Below are 20222 nucleotides of genomic sequence, written 5' to 3'. Positions count from 1 at the left end.
CTAGCTGCTGCCTGGCCCCCTCCCTCCCGGAGGAGGGTCTCCCTCCGCACCACCAGCGGCGCTCCCCCCGCCAGCCAGCCAAGCCCCGCGCCCGCCAGAACCGGCTCCTCGCTCTCCCCCCGCCGCCCGCCGCATCTGCAGGAGGTGGGGAGGGTCGGGCGGCCCGCCAAGGAGGTCTTCAATGTCGGGGGCGCACGGGCGGTTGCGCGCGCTCCCTATCTCCCTGCTAGCCCACTCGGAATATTCAAAATAAGAAAAGCCTTTGCCGGCAAAGGTTTTTCTTATTTTGAATATTCCGAGTGGGCTAGCAGGGAGATAGGAAGCGCACGCAACCGCCCGAGCGCCCCCGACATTGAATATGACCTTCGCCGGCCCCGTCACCGCTGAGAAGAACAGAGAGAGAACGAGAGTGAGTGAGAGCAACAGACAGCAAGATAGAGAGAAAGTGAGAAAGAGAGAGTGAGAGAAAGGGGGGGAGAGAAAGAGATAGCAAGAGAGAGAGAACAAGAGAAAGAAAGAGCGTGAGAAAGAAAAAAAGAGAGAAAGAGTGAGAGAGAGAGAAAGCAAAAGAGACAGAAAGAAAACAAGAGAGAGAAAGTGAGAAGAAGAGAGAGAAAGAGGGGGAGAGAGAGAGAAAGAGAGAGGGGGAGAGAGAGAAAGAGAGGGAGAGGGAGAAAGAGAGAGGGAGAGGGGGGAGAGAAAGAGAGAGGGAGAGGGGGGAGAGATAGCAAGAGAGGGAGAGAGAGAAAGAGAGAGGGAAAGGGGGAGAGAGGGGGGAGAGAAAGAGAGAGGGAGGGAGAGAGAGGAGATAAAGGAAGAGGAGAGAGAGAAAGGAAGAGAAAGAAAGAAAGAGGGATAGAAAGAGAGAGAGAGTGAGAGATGCTCAGTGAGCCTTTCTTTGAAGTTGCCTTTCTTTCTTTCTTTCTTTCTCTCTCTTGCTCTTTCATTCTTTTTTCTTTCTCTTTCTTTCTTTCTTTCTCTTGCTTTCTCTCCTTCCTTCCCTCCTTCCATTTCTTTCATTCCCCCTCTCTATTTTTCTTTTTCTTTCATTTTCTTTCTTTCTCTCTTTCTTGCTTTGTTTCTTGCTCTTTTTCTTTCTCTCTTTTACCTTCCCTTCCTCTATTTCTTCTTTTCTTTCTCCTTCCTACCTTCTTCCCTCCCTCCCTCCCTTCAGTCCTTCCTCTCTTACTCTCCCCTTTCATAAGTTTCCTTGCTTCCTTCCTCTGTTCCTGTCCCTTCCCCCTTTCTTTCTTTCTTTCCTTCCTTCCTTCCTTTCCTCCCTCCATTTCTTTCTTTCCTTTTCCTTCCTCCCTTCTTTCCTCCCTCACTCCCTTCTTTCACTCCTTCCTCTCTTCCTCTCCCCTTTTTGGCTCAAAATATTTTTTTTCTATTTTCCTCCTCTAAAATTTAGGTGCGTCTTATCAGCAGGTGCGTCTTATAGAGCGAAAATATGGTAATTAGTTCACATATGTGTTGTCGTAGTCTGGGGTTCTGTAACAAAGTAGGAAGCAAAGTGTGGCATTTAAGGATAGATCACAGACAATGTTTTTGGGAAGAGTGACATCATGTGTAATTTTGATATTTTTTAGGTTTAATGTCTTTTTGCAGAATATAGCTACTCCGCCTCCTCTGTGGGTTTCATGGTCGGACCAGTAGACAAGGTAGTTTCTTGCTGTGATGATGGAGTCAGGGAGGGATGCATTTAGTCATGTTTCTCAGACAAAAATAATGTCAAAGGTGTCAGTGGAAAGAGGAATTCAGACATCTTGTTAATTAGGCTTTTGCATTGATTAGTTTGCATTTGAGATTAGTATTGGATTGGATTGAGGAAGTAAGGGACATGCTTTCCTAGTCGGTTGGTGGAGTGTGGGATGTTGATTCTAAACTTAAAGTTGTCATAGCAGAAATGGAAAAAAAATGGAATTCATGACAGCCTCCTCATTTTATATAATTGTTACCACTGTAATGAAGATGTGGGGAGACGATAATTGCCATATGAGTCCTAAACATTTTAGCTAGGAAGTGATAATGCTGGTAGATTTAGTACCAACAAATCTCTTAGAGTTTTAGACTGAGTAATGGTACTACAGCAACCCAAGATCATATAAGCTTATTTACACAAGAATGAGAAAAATTGATTCTTAAAATGCTAAAGACTATAATTTTTTTTTGGGGGGGGGGGTTTCATTCATATTTCAGTACAAGGATTTGCCAAAGGGGCCTATACCTCCAACAACTCCAAAATTTGCCTATGGAGAAGTTAAATTGATGAAGGTAAATGAATGTACAGGTATGGGCAGCAGGCGGGATGGCATGGAGCACCTTTCCATCAATGTTACCTCTAAGATGTGTGGGAATGTGCGCGTGCAGCCATCAGGAACCCCCTTGCACTAACTTGCTGAAGGTGCACAAAGTCATGCTGTCCCGGATCGTGGGGAGGGGAGGGAAGGTCTTCCCTGGCCAGGCGATGGCAAGGCCCTCCCGATGCCCACCTGCCACCCAGGCCCTGTGCTGTGCTGCGCTGGGAGCTGCCCCTTGGCCCAAGGGTGACGGACCGAGCCTCAACTCACTTGGCCCTGGTGCGGCCAAAGCGTGGGGAAGAGTGGGTGGCGGCATCAGCTGCTCCAGGCCCACCCCTGAGCTGAGCTTCCTTCAGCTTCCTTGGAGGCAAAGCTGCAAAGCTCACCTGCTGCCTCCAAGGAAGCCGAAGGAAGCTCAGCTCGGGGACAGGACTGGAGCAGCAACAGCCACTGCCGCCTACTCTGCCCCGCGCTTCAGGCACACTCGGCAGCTCTGGCAGGCACGGGACAGCAGGGCAAGCAGTGAAGGTGGCACCGCCAAGCGTGGGTCGAGCGGGAGGGCACCGACAGCAGCGGTATTGAGTAGTAGCCACAGGGCAGCCGCAGGGCGGTTGGCTTCGAAGTACCGACGGCGGCGGCTGGATGTGTTGCACGACGCCGTACTTGCTGGCGCTTCGCTTGGCATGGGGCTGGCACCTCCATCCCAGCCCAGCCAGCGGACCAGTGCCAACCCCGTGCCCATGCCCAATGCAGCGCAGCGCCAGCAATGTACGGCAATCCGCCGCCGCCGCCGTCAGTGCCTCTGTCCTGGAGCTCTTGCTTGCAGTCGACCATCTCGCGGGGCACAAAAACGTATTTGTGCACGTGAGTGGTGTTGCAGGGCAGGAAAAAAAAGAAGAAAGAGAAAGAGAGAAAAGAGAGAGAAATAGAAAGGAAAGGAGGAAGAGAAAGAGAGGGAAAGAGAGAGGGAAGGAGGGAGAAAGAGAGAAAGAAGAGAGGGGGAAAGAGGGAGAGAGGAAGAGAGGAAGAGAAACAGATAGAAAAAAATGAGAGAGGATGGAAAAAGGAGAAAGAAAGGAAAGAAAGAAAAAGAATGGGAGTAAGGAAGAAAGAGAGAAAGAAAATAAAATCATGAATTTAAAATATATATTTTTTATTTTTTTATTTTATTTTATATTTTATTTTATTTTATTTATTTTATTATTATTTTATTTTATTTTATTTTATATTTTATTTTATTTTATTATTTTATTTATTTTATTTTATATTTTATTTATTTTATTTTATTTATTTTATTTTATTATTATTATTTTTTTATTCTATGCCGCCCAGTCTTGAACGGACTGCCGCTCAGACACTATGCTTTTCTGCCCACACCGGGGAAAAAATTAGAGGGTATATTGCTTCCCACCAGTGGAAATAGAGCTGCGTGCATGCAGCTCCATTACCGTCTGCTGTGCACTCACTGTGCACTTTTCGGAATCGGTGATATTGGCCAAAATCCTGCTGTGCGCGGGATGTTCGCACAAGATTCGGCTTCTGCACATGTGTAGCAGCTGAATCTCACTGCCCTAGCCAGTAGCAACAGCCCCCCCCCCAAGCTCTGGCTATGCAGCCTGCAGTGCTCTCTCAGAGCAGTGATGGCAGGAGCACAATGCTGGAGGCCCAGCCTGGCGCTGCTCTCCACCAAGCTTGGACGTGGACGAATTGACTGCTGCTCGGATGGTATGGGGAACAGACAGAGTACCCCTCTGCCGAACGAGATCCTCCCTCCTCCTTGCCCACTTTTGCACAGATAAGACGTTGCGGTTTGTAATGGAACAAGGAGGGGCGGGGGGCGGAAGTGGCCTTACTTGTGCAGAAGTTGCTGCTACAAACGATTCGTCCAGGTCCGGGCTTGTGGGAGAGCGGCATGCTGCCGGGTCAGGACTCCAGCTCTGAGCTTTGGCCCACGACTCGCTCGGCTGCCCAATTGCCACCCCAAGAGATGCCTGCTGCAGTGCAGGAGAGTACAGACACGTGGCCAGAGCTCGGGCCAACTGCTGCTGTTTCTGGAGCATCGCTCGGCATTTCCTTGCTTCCGTGGTGGAAGCAAGGAAACTCTGAGCGATTGAACAGTGATTGTCAGCCCGAGCTCTGGCTGTGCAGCTATGCTCTCCCACATCAGAGTAGGCATCTCTTGGCACATTTATGGGCTGATTTGCATTTTCTTGATTCCACTACAGAAGCAATAAAATGCTGAGCACTACTCCAGCGGCAGCCAGCCCGAGCTCCGCCGCACGGCTGTGCTCTCCTGCGCTGCAGTAGGCATCTTGGTGTGGCAATGGGGCGGCCAAGCAAGTTGTCTCATCGCCGCACCAAGAGATGCCTGCTCCAACATGGGAAGCACAGCTGTGCAGCTGGAGCTCAGGGCCAGTCACTCGGCATTTTGTTGCTTCCGCGTGTGTTCTGCATTTATTTTAATGCAAATTATACTCTGCTTTTGCTCCATTACAGATTGGAACAGTGACTGAACTTCTGAATGATTTTTCCCCATCTGGACCGATTAAAAGCATGTATCCTTTGACGTTTGTTCAATTAAAGCAGGTAAAAGTTGATCCCTACATACACTTTTTAACTCACAATTTGGCCAGCTTATTAAAGTATGTATGCCATGTCTAATTATTTATTCATTTTTAATTAACCTTTTAAAATAGTGGAGGAGTTAGACTATTATTCTAGTCTCTGTTATACTTTTTAGAAGAAATGTATTAATATTTTGGAAAGTTCATTTGCATATTCGACAGTATTAATGGAGAACTTGAGTTTCTATTCTGATAGTGAATTCTTAAGAAGTGAAATGTGTCAGGAAGGGAGTGGTGACTAGTGTGGGTGGCATAAAATAAATGTGAAAACTGTAAAAAGAAATTGTGATTGAATAAAAATGCTCTAGATTAATCAGAGATTTTGAGTTGAACTCAGTAAATGAGTTATAAGGATGGAGCAATAAATCTAATTAAAGATGTAATGTTTTGAAGATGGGAGGAAGTAAAAATTGGAAATAAACTTTCTCTGGAATAGTGTCAGGAGCTGCAAGATAATGAAGAGATGAAAAGAATTAAGAGATTTGTATTAAAATATTGAACAAGTTTTATAGAATCAAAAAATGGGAGATTTATGTGAACAGAAATGTGAAGCTTACTCTGTTTCTTGTGGGTGATTCGACCGTTAGAGGTGTTGATTTGGGACAGAGCAAGGATGTGGTTAAGGTGCTGAGGTGTCTCCCAGGGGCCACTGCCAGCAGGGACAGGAGGCGGATTACAAACATTGTTAAGACTGTGAGTAAAGGTAATAACGTTGATGTGGTGGTGCATCTTGGCACAAATGATTTGTCCCAGAGAAATGTTAATGTAGTAAAAAGAGATTTTCAATGTCTAAGTGTGGAGCTGGGTAAAATAACTGATTCAGTGACTTTCTCAGAGGTGTTACCGGTTTGTGGCCAAGAGGATAAAATAACGTGTATCAGAGAGTTTAATGTGTGGTTAAGGCAGTGGTGTAAAGCTGAAGGTTTTGGCTATGTAAGTCATGATGTCAGTAGGTGGTCTAATAGGGAGTTGTTTAACAGGGATGGTTTGCATCCATCATACAGAGGTACCCAGGTGCTCGGTGAGGAATTCAGAACTATTTTGGACAGGCATTTAAACTAGGTAAAGGGGACAGAGATGTAACTGATGTGGGTGATTTCTGTCCCCGACCAATGAGGATAAAGCAGTTTTTGGAAGCTTATGAAAAGGGAGCTGCAAATAATATAGATGTAGTTGTTGATGATAAGGGGCAAACTAATAACGAAAATAATGTTCTTCGGGTAATGTGCACAAATGCTCGAAGCTTGAGCAACAAGCTCTGTGAATTAATGGCCATAATATCTAGAGATAATTTGGACCTGGTTGCCATAACTGAGACATGGTTTAAGGATTCTAATGAATGGGAAATATCCATACCAGGATATACACTGTATAGGAAGGATAGAATAGAGAGAAGGGGAGGTGGAGTAGCCATTTATATTAAAGAAAGTCTAAAAACAACACTAATTCAAAATACGTGTCAAGATCTAGAGACTCTCTGGATTTGCATGCAAAATAAAGAAGGTTCTGTCATTAGAATTGGGGTGATCTATAGGCCTCCAGGGCAATCCGAGGAATATGACAACAAGATGGTGGATGAAATTACCCAAATGGCAGTAAAGGGAGATATTGTGGTTATGGGTGATTTCAACAAGCCTGATGTTGACTGGAATATCCCCAGTGCCCTTACATGCAAAAGTAAGAATATAGTAGAGGCCTTTACAGGAGCAGCTCTGGCACAGCTGGTTAAGACACCAACTAGAGGGGAGAATATTCTAGATTTAGTTTTTACGAATGGGAATTGGGTTTCAGATGTCAAGGTGGGAGAAAATTTAGGTTGCAGTGACCATCTATGTTTGTGGTTTGATGTAAAAACTCATTGTGAGCAATCCTATAATGCAACCAAAGTATTGGATTTCAGAAAAACAAATTTTAATGCAATGGGAGAATATTTAGATAATGAATTAAAGGGGAGGGATAAAATGGCAGGAGCGAGCACCCAGTGGACTGTATTAAAAAAGGCCATCTTAAAAGCCACTGGACTGTATGTAAGACAAATAACTAAAGGTAAAAGGAAGAAGAAACCGCTATGGTTTAGCAATGATGTAAGGGCTATAGTCAATGAAAAAAAGGCTGCCTATAGGAGGTATAAAGAGTCTGGAAGTATAGCTGATAGGGAGGTATATAAAATGAGACAGAAGGAGGCGAAACAGATAATATATGCTGCTAAAGCCTCAAAAGAGGAAGAAATTGCCAAATCTGTAAAGAAGGGGGATAAAACCTTCTTCAGATATATTAATGATAAGAAAAAGAAAAACTGCGGCATCACGAAGCTTAGTACCGGGAATAATACATGCATTAATGGGAATAAGGAGATCGCTGACCATTTCAATAGCTACTTCTGTTCAGTTTTCTCAAAAGACACCTTACAAAATAATACTATAGAGGGATATAGCATTGCTTCCAGCTGTACGGATTCAGCTCCAGTGATCTTAGAAGCCGATGTCTTAGAAGAACTTGAACGATTAAAGATAAATAAGGCAATGGGTCCAGATGGCATCCACCCCAGAGTTCTTAAAGAACTCAGATCTGTCATTGCTACCCCCCTGACTGATTTGTTTAACCAATCCTTGTTAACAGGAGAAGTTCCTGAGGATTGGAGAATGGCCAGTGTTGTGCCTATTCACAAGAAGGGCAGTAGAGAAGAAGCTGGTAACTACAGGCCAGTTAGCTTGACATCAGTTGTAGTTAAAATGATGGAGACTCTACTCAAAAAGAGGATAAATCAGCACCTAAAAAATAATAACTTATTAGACCCAAATCAGCATGGCTTTACTGAAGGCAAATCATGTCAGACTAATCTCATTGATTTCTTTGACTATGTCACAAAGGTGTTGGATGAAGGTGGTGCCGTGGATATTGCCTACCTGGACTTCAGCAAAGCCTTTGATACGGTTCCACATAAAGAGCTGATAGATAAATTAGTGAAGATTGGACTTAATCCCTAGATAGTTCAATGGATTTGCAGCTGGCTGAAGCGTAGACATCAGAGAGTTATTGTTAATGGCGAGTATTCTGAGCAGAGTCAGGTTACAAGCGGTGTGCCACAAGGATCTGTTCTGGGTCCTATTCTTTTTAATATATTTGTGAGTGACATAGGGGAAGGTTTGGTAGGGAAGGTTTGCTTATTTGCCGATGACTCTAAAGTGTGCAATAGGGTTGATATTCCTGGAGGCGTCTGTAATATGGTAAATGATTTAGCTTTACTAGATAAATGGTCTAAGCAATGGAAACTGCAGTTTAATGTTTCCAAATGTAAAATAATGCACTTGGGGAAAAGGAATCCTCAATCTGAGTATTGTATTGGCAGTTCAGTGTTGGCAAATACTTCAAAAGAAAAGGATTTAGGGGTAGTGATTTCTGACAGTCTCAAAATGGGTGAACAGTGCAGTCAGGCGGTAGGGAAAGCAAGTAGGATGCTTGGCTGCATAGCTAGAGGTATAACAAGCAGGAAGAGGGAGATTATGATCCCACTATATAGAATGCTGGTGAGACCACATTTGGAATACTGTGTTCAGTTCTGGAGACCTCACCTACAAAAAGATATTGACAAAATTGAACGGGTCCAAAGACGGGCTACAAGAATGGTGGAAGGTCTTAAGCATAAAACGTATCAGGAAAGACTTAATGAACTCAATCTGTATAGTCTGGAGGACAGAAGGAAAAGGGGGGACATGATCAAAACATTTAAATATATTAAAGGGTTAAATAAGGTCCAGGAGGGAAGTTTTTTTAATAGGAAAGTGAACACAAGAACAAGGGGACACAATCTGAAGTTAGTTGGGGGAAAGATCAAAAGCAACATGAGAAAATATTATTTTACTGAAAGAGTAGTAGATCCTTGGAACAAACTTCCAGCAGATGTGGTAGATAAATCCACAGTAACTGAATTTAAACATGCCTGGGATAAACATATATCCATCCTAAGACAAAATACAGAAAATAGTATAAGGGCAGACTAGATGGACCATGAGGTCTTTTTCTGCCGTCAGACTTCTATGTTTCTATGTTTCTATTACTGCCCCCTAATTATATAAACCGAAATACAACTTGAAAGGGACAATAATGTGCACAATTTTATACAAAATAAATAATTATATATGCCCAGTGACATTACAAAAATTTAAAGTACACTTTTATTTGACATTGGCTTTGCTCATACATGATTTAAACATTAATTTGTTCTTATTTGTGACACACCTTCACAAAAACTAGATAATTTTTTAAACTTAGTTTGACTACCTTCTTTCAACATTCCTTTAATAGAGTGATAATATTACAGTCATATAAAAATAATGTTGAAGATCATAAATGTGAGAATGACTACAATGTCAGAATCTCTATATAAGGAATTTGCCAAAATACATACGATATTTTTTGAGTATAAGACCCCCCCCCCCCAAAAAAAAGAGGCTGAAAATTTGGAAGTGTCTGAATGTAGTCCTGCCCAACCTTTGGCCTCTATACATCCTCTTCTTGGCTGCAGAGATTGCCACAGACAATGGCTTGTGCTTTGGGGCTCCATGCCTCATATTTTCAGCCTCCAAATTTGTTTATTTATTTATTTTTATTTACTTTGTCAAGTACATATTGGTAGTATATAAAGAAATAACAATGTTTATATACATGATACAAGAGAGAAACATTAGGACAGGGGACAGTAGGCTCGCTGGTTCAAGGCTTCAGGGATTACCAAAGCTCATTGCCTTAGATCTCTGCCTCTGTGCATTGTGTTTTCGGCCTCTGCACACCCCATTTTTGGCCTCTGTCACATTTTGGGTGGCGATCGGTAGTGATGTGCTTTGGTGATCCCCGCAGCCTTGAATGGCTCTCAGATGGAGCAGATCGTGCAGAATGCAGCTGCGAGAGCAGTCATGGGCTTACCTAGGTATGTTTCGCCATCACTCCGCAGTCTGTATTGGTTGCCGATCAATTTCCGGTCACAATTCAAAGTGTTGGTTATGACCTTTAAAGCCCTTCATGGCATTGGACCAGAATACCTCCGAGACCACCTCCTGCCGCACGAATCCCAGCGACCGATTAGGTCCCACAGAGTGGGCCTTCTCCGGGTCCCGTCAACTAAACAATGTCGGTTGGCGGGCCCCAGGGGAAGAGCCTTCTCTGTGGCGGCCCCGACCCTCTGGAACCAACTCCCCCCGGAGATTAGAACTGCCCCTACTCTCCTTGCCTTTCGTAAGCTCCTTAAGACCCACCTGTGTCGTCAGGCATGGGGGAACTGAGACATCTCCCCCTGGGCATATACAATTTATGAATGGTATGTATGTATGTATGTGTGTTTAGAAATGGGGTTTTTTAAATGTTTTTAGTAGAAATTTAGATTTGTTGTAAATTGTCTTTTGCACTTTGTTGTGAGCCGCCCCGAGTCTGCGGAGAGGGGCGGCATACAAATCTAAATAAACATAAACATTTGGAGCCTGAAAACGTGAGGCATGAAGCCTTAAATGGCAACCCGGAACAGCTGCTGTCTTGTCTTAAACTTACGTGCTTCAACTGCTTTACTATGTACTCTCAACCAGTGAACTAATGTGCTGAAGCTGACCAGGTTAAGAATGCTGGTAGGCAGATTTTTTTTTCTCCTCGTTTTCCTCCCTCAAAACTAAGAGACATCTTATATTCTGATGTGTCTTATACTACAAAAATACAGTACATCTTTAATTACTATTGAAGAAATTGTTTAATAATTATACAATTAAACAATGCAAATAGTTGCCAAATTTTGTAGAAAGTTATATTGTTTAAATATTTAGCTTATTTTTGGTCTAATTTCAACTTCTACAAATATCAGAATTTAGTTATCACCGTGTACAGTAGTTCTCCTAGTGTTCAAATTATAAATAAGTCTCACCACTTCTTGGATTCCAAGAGAATGATTGGCATAGAAAGAGAATACAGTGGTACCTCAAGATACGAACCCCTCGTCTTACGAACAACTCATGATACGAACCCGGGGTTCAGAAAAAAATTGCCTCTTCTTACGAACTTTTTTCGAGTTACGAACGGTTCAGGAGGCTGAAGTGAAGTCTGCCCGGAGACCGATGATGCTGCAGATGGGAGAATTTCCATTGGCCCATCTGCAGCGTCATCGGTCTCCGGGCAGATTTTCCTTTGCCCTCAGCCTTGAAGCGACGTCAGCTTCCTGAACAGCGAACCCGGAAATTCAGCAAAAGTTCGGGGTTCAGGAGGTTGCTGGGAAGCCCCCCAGCCCGGTGGTCACCTTTTAAAACAGCCGGGCGGCTTCCCAGGAGCCTCCAAACGCCGAACTTTTGCCAAACTTCCGGGTTCTGAAGTGAATTCAAACCGAGGGAGAATCTGCCCGGAGACCGATGACGCTGCAGATGGGAGAATTTCCATTGGCCTTCCTGGATGTTGCCAATTTTTTTGCGGTTTTTTTTTTTGGTTGCACGAATTAATTGACGTTACATTGTTTCCTATGGGAAACAATGTTTCGTCTTACGAACCTTTCATGTTACGAACCTCCTCCTTGCACCAATTAAGTTCGTATCTTGAGGTATTACTGTACTTGTCCAATATTCATTTAAGGAAGATCTCCAGCTGTTTTTATGGAATAACAAATCCAAATATTACCCAAGCCTGTTTCTAAGAGCTTACCAATCCAGACTTTAATACAAAGTATAGTTCAGTTCAACTTGTAGAAGATGAGCAGGAGTTCTAATAACTTTTTCCATTGTTCTGAATAGTGAAATTGCATAATCCCCTTCTAAATCTTAGCTACTATCATTTTCATATTCTTTGTGGAAGCCTTCTAAAATAGCAATAGCAATAGCACTTAGACTTATACACCACTTCACAGTGCTTTACAGCCCTCTCTAAACAGTTTACAGAGACAATATATTGCCCCCACAATCTGTGTCCTCCTTTTACCGACCTTGGAAGAATAGAAGACTGAGTCATAGACGACTTGAACCTGGTGAAATTCGAACTGCCAAATTGCCAGCCTGCAATTTTATGGTATTGGCAAAACATCTAAAAGATTTCATTTTGCTATTAGAGAAACCATCATAAAACAATTAGGTATTTAACCTTTTAGAATATTTAATGAAACGGAAGAGTTGTAGGCCCAGTGGTTAGAGTGCAGAAATAGCCTGCAATACTACATTCTAGACACTGTGCCTATGACTTACACTTCATTAAATATTCTAAATGTTTAAATGCCTCACTGTTCTATGATGGCTTCTCTAATAGCTTTTATAATAGTTTCATTTTTCTATTAGAGAAGCTAACCTCCTTCTCTTACACATACACACAGCCCACACCATCTCCACAATGCCTCTTCCGTCCTCGGGCCTACACCGAGTCAGCAAAGCCCTTTGGGCAAGGAAATGTCTCAGCATCTGTGGGGCTCCTACTGCCACCTTCCCCTCCCAAAGCCAGGCTTTTTCCCGGCACCCTGCCAAAGTTCCAGGTCAGCTGACCTTCCTTTACCTGCTGTTGTCACTGATGCAGGGAGTGGGAGGAGGATAAGAGGAGGCAGCAGAGCCCAGCTAGCCTTAGAAGGGAGATCAGATGGGCTCCCAAAAGGAAACGGGGGAGTGGTCCTCATGTGAATACAGTAGGGAAGCAGGATGTGTATGATGGGTCATCACAGCATAGGAGGGCGGGAGGGAGCTGGACCAAAGAAGGGTGAAACTAAAGAGTCCTCTCCTTCTCTCCTTTCTGTGGGCTGAAAATTTGCAGGAGTTGAACTGAAAGTGAAAGTAATTCTAGTCTAAATCTTGGGGGGCATGGGCATTGAACAGTGAAGGCACTCTGTACGTGATCCAAGATTATCCTGCCACAGGAAAAGAACATACTAAGAGGACCAAGCATGGGGTGAGGAGGTGGGCAGCAAGGGATCCCTTATTGCTGCAGAAATAAAGAGCGGTGTGCAAGATCCCTCTAGTTTAGTCTTACACATACACATACTTTGCAATTAGGTCTCATCAACACACAGGTTATTTGCTGGTGTATGTGTGTAATTTTTGAAAGAAGGAAAGGAGCAGGGACTATTCTCAAACAGGCTCCTGGTTTTCTATCAGCTTAAATGGGAGGCACAAAATAAAACCGTATCCACAAATCCAAGCCTTATTTGCCCATGCTTGTTTCGGTGCATGTCTGACAGCATTTAGTCTGTGCTAGGGTGACGGCACACATGCTCACAGAGAGGGCTCTGCATACCACTTCTGGCATGCATGCCATAGGTTCGCCACTAGGGCCCTATGCCTACTGAGTGGTAACAGATTTAGTCCTACTTTTATTCAGACATGCTGATTGTTGGACCTATTTGTGTTGATTGCAATATCAAACTTAGGGATCCTTGATTTGTCTCTATTTCTCTTCCACCTCTGGTCCTACTTTCTTACACTTTCTTTCCCCTTTCCTACTACTATCTCCTCCTCCTCCCTATTTCCTTCTCTACCTCTTCTTCTACTCTCTTTCCTTCCTCCACTCTGCTTCCTCCTTTTCTACCTCCCCTTCTTTCTCTCCTTTTTTTCCTTCTTTCCTACTTCCTCTCACGCCCCTAAATCCATCCCTGAGTGGATTATTCTAATTACAAAAAAAAAATACTTATTATTTTCCCCACTAAGAAAAAACTCCATTCATCATATACATCGGGGTCCCCAAACTTTTTACACAGGGGGCCAGTTCACTGTCCCACAGACTGTTGGAGGGCCGGACTATTAAAAAAATGTGTGAACAAATCCCTATGCACACTGCACATACCTTATTTAAAGTAAAAAACAAAATGGGAACAAATACAATATTTAATATTTATTCTTCCTCGCTCTCTCTCTCTCTCCCTTTCTCTCTGTCCTTCTGTCTTTCTAGTTCTCTCTCTTTCTCTCTGTCCTCTCTTTCTCTTTCTCTCTTTCTTTCTCTCTCTTCTCTCTTTCTCTCACTCACTCTCTTTGTATCTCTCCCTCTTTCTCTCTCCCTCTCTCTGTCTCCTCCTTTCTCGCTCGCTCTCCCTTTCTATCTCTCTTCTTCCTTTCTCTCTCCCTCTCTATCTTTCCCTCTTTCTCTCCCCCCTCTCTCTTTCTTTCTCTCTCTCTTCTCCAATGCACTGCTGCGGAGAGTCCAACATGGGTGATACTTCAGCCTGATTGGTTAGGGACTGAGTTAAATTATAATATTAATTAGCTCCGCCCTGTAGTCACCCCCTTATAGCTCAGTTTAAAAAACTCAGTCGTAGATATAGGGACTTGAGTTTTCTTCTCTTCAGTTTTGAAATTAATTGAAGTGTTTTTTAATTGTTTACATGCTTTAGTTATTAAATAAATAAATACTAATTAATGTGTTTTTTTCTCCCTATCTCTTTCTTTTACAGAAACAGAAAGGATATCCAGAATCAGGTGCCTACCCCCCGAGGGTATAACCTGCACCTACTTACCTCCTCAGAGCTTGTTCCCCCAGTGGGAGCAGCTCAGGGGTACGGCTCTCCCTAGGCAGGGTCCCTGACCTCCGTGGCCAGACCCCTCTACTTGCCTAGTGGTTGGATCCTGAGCCGTTTTATTATGCTGAGGTCCCTAGCCTCCGTGGCTAAACCTCAGTGAGCTTGCAGGGGCGAAGGTACGGTTGCCTCAGAGGCACCCCCCCCTCCCTACTCTGTTCTGAGTCAAGCTCACCGCAGGGAGTTGAAGCCTTTACCGGAGGCAGTGCTTGTTTGCGCCGTTGAAGATCGCCGATTTCGGCGGCAGCGCGTTAATCGGCCGACTCCCAGCTGATCGCTATTGAGGAAGCGATCTTGGAAAGCGAGCGGAAGAATCGAGCGGAGAGGCTAATTTACCGCCTCTGAGCTATGTTCAGGTTGCCCCCCCTCCCCCTCTTGTTAGCCAACGGTTAAAATAACAGATCCGGGGTAGGAGAGGCGCCCGCCAAAATTTCCCGCCTCTCAACGGCGCACGCCATTTTGGGCTAGTCGGAAGTTGTTTAATCGGAGAGGTCACGCCCATTGCAATCCACATAGCGCCATTTTGTGGATTGTGGAGACGCGATCGGTGCACTAAATAGCAGTCACGAGCGATCATTTACAGCAATCAATTGATCTTTCAACTGTGAGTTATCTGGTTAAAATGACAGATCAAGCAGCCAGTGCCCTGGCTGAGGCAGCAGCTGTGAGGGAGGAGGCTCCTAAATTAGGCTCAAAGCCTACCTCCTCCAAGAGCAGATCCAAGGCCTCCTCTTCATCATTGAAGGAAGCAGAAAGGAGGATTAAAACTTTGGAGGCGCAGCTGGAGGCCGCCCAAAGGCAGGCCTCGCTGGTTCCCTCGCCTCCTCCTCAGGCCACAACCCCAATACTGCCACAATTACAACAATGGCTGCCTGGTTGCTCCCCAGGCATACAAAGGGGTTCTGAGCCATCGGTGCATAGCATTGAACTATCACCAGGCAGGCAGTCTACGAGCCAGCCCAATGAAGCACCTCATAGGCCGGATTTTCCACAGTCACAGGCATGGGGGCCAGCAGGCTACATATTCCAACCGCCTCAGCCAGCATATGCAACTTCCTTGCCATCTGCATCGTTTATCCCATCGGCAGCTGGGCTCAGGGTTAATGAAACCTGGCAGTCTATGCCACCTGCCTTGCAGGAAATGCTAACTTGCGCCTATACTCAGGGCATGGCTGTGGGGCCCCAGAAACCAGCGGTGCAGCAAGCAAAGCCGCCCAGAAGGGATCTCTGGTCAGTTCCACCGGCTTCTTCCTTCCCACTAGATACTGAAATGGATGAGGAAGAGGAGGAATCAGATCATGAGTGTGAGCTGTCAGAGGATGAGGGGCCCCCTCCTGATCAACCTGCCTCAGCAATGCTCTTCAAACCGGCATTGTTCGAAATCCTCTTGAGGAAAGCTAAACAGGTGGCCGCCTTATCTGCAGCGTCCAAACCAGTTGAAACAGGAGCTGGCCCCCAACCAGCAGTGCGCCTATTTACGGAGCCGCAACCTGAGTAATGCCACATTCCATCATCGCAGATATTCTTGGGCAATATTAAGCGACCGTGGCAGCAACCGGCGGCAGCTCAGGGTCCCTCAATGTTGGACAGGAAAATGTACACTTTCGACCCTGAGATTGAGGACGTGCTGGCTTTTCCGACCATTGACCAACCGGTGGCCAGTTTAGTTTCTAGTGCATTGGTTCCGTCGGAACTTGCAGAGGGCCTCAAGCCTGACGACAAAAGGGCCGAAACACTAATAAAGAAGACCCATCAGATGGCTTCGTGGGCCTTAAGAGCTTCGCTATCGGCTTCATTTTTCAACAGGGCTTGTATCCTCTGGCTGCAGGAGATGCAGTCCAGAGTAGGACCGGAAGAAGGGCGCCTTCGGCAGGATATAGGCAAGCTTCTTCTGGCCTCTGAGTTCTCGGCGGACGCTACCTTGACGGCAACCAAATTTGCTTCACGGGCGATGGCAGCCACATTGTCCTCCAGGAGGTTATTATGGTTGCGTTCCTGGCAAGCAGACGCAAAGTCTAAGTGGCGGCTAGCTTCGGCTCCTTTTCATGGCTCAGAGCTCTTTGGGCAGGCCTTGGACAAAGTCCTTATAGAGGATAAGGACAAGAAGAAGGTACTGCCTAAATCAGCCAAACGAGCTGATCGTCGCCAAACGCCATACTACCGCAGGCAGCCATTTCGCCAAGAGCCTGCTACAGCGGGCACACAAAATCCAAGGCCGTATTCAGGAGGATTCAACCAGAATACGTTCAGGAGCAACAGAGGCGGCTATGGTAATCGAGGGCGCCAATATCAACAGGCCCGAAAGTCCTTTGGGAATGCGAACCAAAAGGGATTCCGTAGTCAAAAGTGACTGCCCCACTGGGGTTCCTATCGGAGGCCGCCTTCAGGCATTCGCTTCGGTCTGGGCGGATTCAACCGCAGATCCTTGGGCCTTCAACACTGTTTCTCAGGGCCTCAAGCTCAGTTTCCTCTGTTGGCCACGCCATCGTTTTGTTCAATGCCCTTGGGTGGCATGCCCCCACAAGAGACTCCTCTTGCAGCAGGAGATTCTACACCTGGAAGACATAGGGGCCATAGAGCCAGTTCCCTTCGACCAGAGGGGGCAGGGATACTACTCAGTGGTATTCGTGGTACCCAAGACATCGGGGGGCTGCCGGCTTATCCTAAACCTGAGGCAGCTCAATGTTTATGTCCGGTATGTACGCTTCAAAATGCACTCGCTCCGTACGATACTTTCTTGCATCAGGAGGGGAGATTACATGACCTCCATAGACTTAAAAGAGGCCTACCTGCATGTACCTGTACACACGGAATATCGGCAATTCCTCAGGTTCTGTGTCAACGACCGTCATTACCAGTACCGAGCAATGCCGTTCGGGTTGTCATCGGCGCCCAGGACGTTCACAAAACTTCTGGACATCCTGACAGCTTCGCTAAGATCCAGTTCGGTACGCCTGATGGCGTACCTGGACGATATTATTATCCTGTCCAGGACTCCAGAGAGTGCTCGAACGGACCTGCAGTTGACAATTCAGACCTTGGAGGACCACGGCTTTACAGTCAACTTTCCAAAGAGCCATCTCACTCCCACGACCCGGCTTCAACACCTGGGAGCAGTGATAGATTCGCAAGTGGGCGAGGTCTTCCTTTCCGACGAACGCAAGATGAAGATTCGGGACATGGTAACCTTTCTTTGCCATCAGGAGAGAGTGACCTTAGCCTTACTATCTCAGGTACTAGGGTCATTCGTCTCCTGCATAGACATCGTCCCTTGGGCCAGATTCCACACCAGGCCCCTGCAGTGGTTCCTCCTCCCGTACCAACGGAGTCGATCAAGCCACTCACAGCGTATGGTCTCAATCCCAAGGAGCGTCAGGAGGTCGCTCCCATGGTGGCGCTCACCCGCGCTTCTTCGAGGCTCCCCCTTCTTAAGGCAGAGGGAGGTGGTTATCACCACGGATGCGAGCCTCAGAGGTTGGGGGGCTCACTCAGAGACGCAAGTGGCTCAGGGGCTGTGGACAATGCCAGAGCTAGCGGACAGTCACATCAACCTTCTGGAATTACGGGCAGTTTTTCTAGCTCTTCAGGCGTTCTTCGAGGAGTGTCAGAATGCTCATGTCTTAATTCTTACCGACAACGTGGCGACCCGCTCCCACTTGAATCATCAGGGAGGGACGAGGTCAGCCAGACTGATGCGAGAGACGAATACTCTATTCTCATGGGCAGAAACATACTTGCTTTCAATCAGGGCGGAGCACATTTCAGGGGTGGACAATGTGCAGGCGGATTGGCTCAGCAGGTCCACCCTTCAACCGGCAGAGTGGCGTTTGGGAGAACAGGCATTTCAGGCGGTGGCAAGGAGGTATGGGAATCCACTGGTGGATCTATTTGCCACCACAGAAAACACACACCTGCGTCGCTTTTTCTCTCGTTTCCCGTGTCCGGGAGCCGAAGGAGTCAATGCCCTCAGGACCCCATGGCCGGGCGGCCTATTGTATGCATTTCCGCCGACGTGCCTCATCCACCGAGCAGTGGCCAAAATAATTGCAGAAAGGGCCGAGGTGATATTCATCGCCCCTTATTGGCCACGCCGCCCATGGTTTGCGGACTTAATGGATCTGTCAATCACTCCGCCATGGCGCCTCCCGATCAACCTTGTCTCACTAAGCCAGGGATCAGTTTACCATCCGGATCCCCAGTGGTGGAAACTTGCCGCGTGGCGCTTGAGGGGGACAGATTGAGAGCAGCAGCCCTTCCACAAGCGGTCATTTCCACCATACAAGCAGTTCGTAGGCCTTCAACGACAAGGATCTATCAGTCCACCTGGTCAGCCTTCCACAGATTCTGTGTTGACACTGGAACAGACCCACAATCAGCATCGGTAGCGCAGGTTCTATCCTTTCTGCAGACCGGGCTAGACAGAGGTCTCGCGCCCAACACCCTGCGTAGACAGGTGGCGGCTATATCAACCATCATTAAGCTGGATGAGGGAAGAACAATCGCTCATCACCCGTGGGTGAGAGATTTTCTCAAGGGAGCAGCTAACATACGGCCTCCGCCGATACACAGGTTCCCATCATGGGATCTTTCCTTTGTGTTGGATACCCTGACGGCGCCCCCATTCGAACCTCTCCGTAATATTTCCCTCCGTCTTTTGTCCTTTAAGACTGCCTTCCTGGTGGCCATCACATCGGCCAGGAGGGTGTCTGACCTGGCGGCTCTTTCAGTAAGACCTGACCTTTGTCTATTCCAACCCAATCGAGTAGTTTTAAGACCAGACCCGACATTCCTGCCCAAGGTCAACTCCTTTTTCCATAGATCAACAGATATTGTGTTGCCAGACTTCTGTGCACGAGGTAACCATACGCTGGAGTTACGCTGGCACAAGATAGACGTACGTCGAGTGCTTAAAATCTATATTCGTCGGACAGCCGTTTTCCGTAGAACGGAGGCCTTATTTGTGTCTTTCGCAACATCTACGATGGGAGCTAAGGTATCTCCTACATCGATTAGTCGATGGGTGACGTCTTGTATTGTTACAGCCTACACCTCACGATCTAAGACAGTACCTGGGAACATCAAGGCCCACTCTACAAGGAGTGCGGCTACTTCTGCGGCGTGGTCCACCCAGGCACCCTTGGAGGACATCTGCCGAGCTGCGACTTGGGCCACTCCAAATACGTTCATAAAACATTATAAGTTAGACTCATTCGGATCCTTGGAGGCGGCCTTTGGCCGACGAGTGCTGCAGCGGGTGTGTGATGCCCATACGCCCCTGGTCCAGCCTTCTCCCGCCCTAGTATCATAATCTTGGGTATATCCCATGTTGGACTCTCCGCAGCAGTGCATTGGAGAAGAACCGTTGAAACTTACCTGAACGGTCTTCTCGATGCACTGCGAGGAGAGTCCAAACCCAACCCGGCCGTTTGGCCCAGGGGCTCAGTGTTTTGTTGAAGTTGAGTTAATAAAGTTGTGTTAATTGTACTACTCCTTCGTTTTTATTGACTGAGCTATAAGGGGGTGACTACAGGGCGGAGCTAATTAATATTATAATTTAACTCAGTCTCTAACCAATCAGGCTGAAGTATCACCCATGTTGGACTCTCCTCGCAGTGCATCGAGAAGACCGTTCAGGTAAGTTTCAACGGTTCTTCTCATTCTCTCATTCACTCTCTTTCTATCTCCCCCTCTTTCTCTCTACCTTTCTTTCACTTTCTCTCTCTCCCTTTCTCTGTCCCTCTCTTTCTCTCTGTCCCTCTTTCTTTCTCTCTGTCCCTCTCTTTCTTTCTC

The 20222-nt window shown here is 46.2% G+C and overlaps 1 protein-coding gene across 4 annotated transcripts in view; it reads left to right on the top strand.

Annotated features, from left to right (window-relative positions):
• Positions 1-20222, top strand: part of GLB1 (galactosidase beta 1) — a 304228-nt gene that overhangs the window by 228249 nt on the left and 55757 nt on the right. For 3 of the 4 annotated variants that reach the window (XM_070727399.1, XM_070727401.1, XM_070727403.1), the window contains exons 11-12: positions 2200-2274; positions 4797-4886. In XM_070727399.1, the coding sequence (XP_070583500.1) occupies positions 2200-2274; positions 4797-4886 (165 nt within the window). The remainder of the gene's footprint in view (positions 1-2199; positions 2275-4796; positions 4887-20222) is intronic. The other variant, XM_070727400.1, reaches the window with a different exon arrangement.

The sequence above is a fragment of the Erythrolamprus reginae genome, chromosome Z (genome assembly GCF_031021105.1).
Source record: "Erythrolamprus reginae isolate rEryReg1 chromosome Z, rEryReg1.hap1, whole genome shotgun sequence".
In the NCBI taxonomy this organism is placed as follows: domain Eukaryota; kingdom Metazoa; phylum Chordata; class Lepidosauria; order Squamata; family Dipsadidae; genus Erythrolamprus; species Erythrolamprus reginae.
This window is presented reverse-complemented; position numbering and strand designations above follow the sequence as displayed.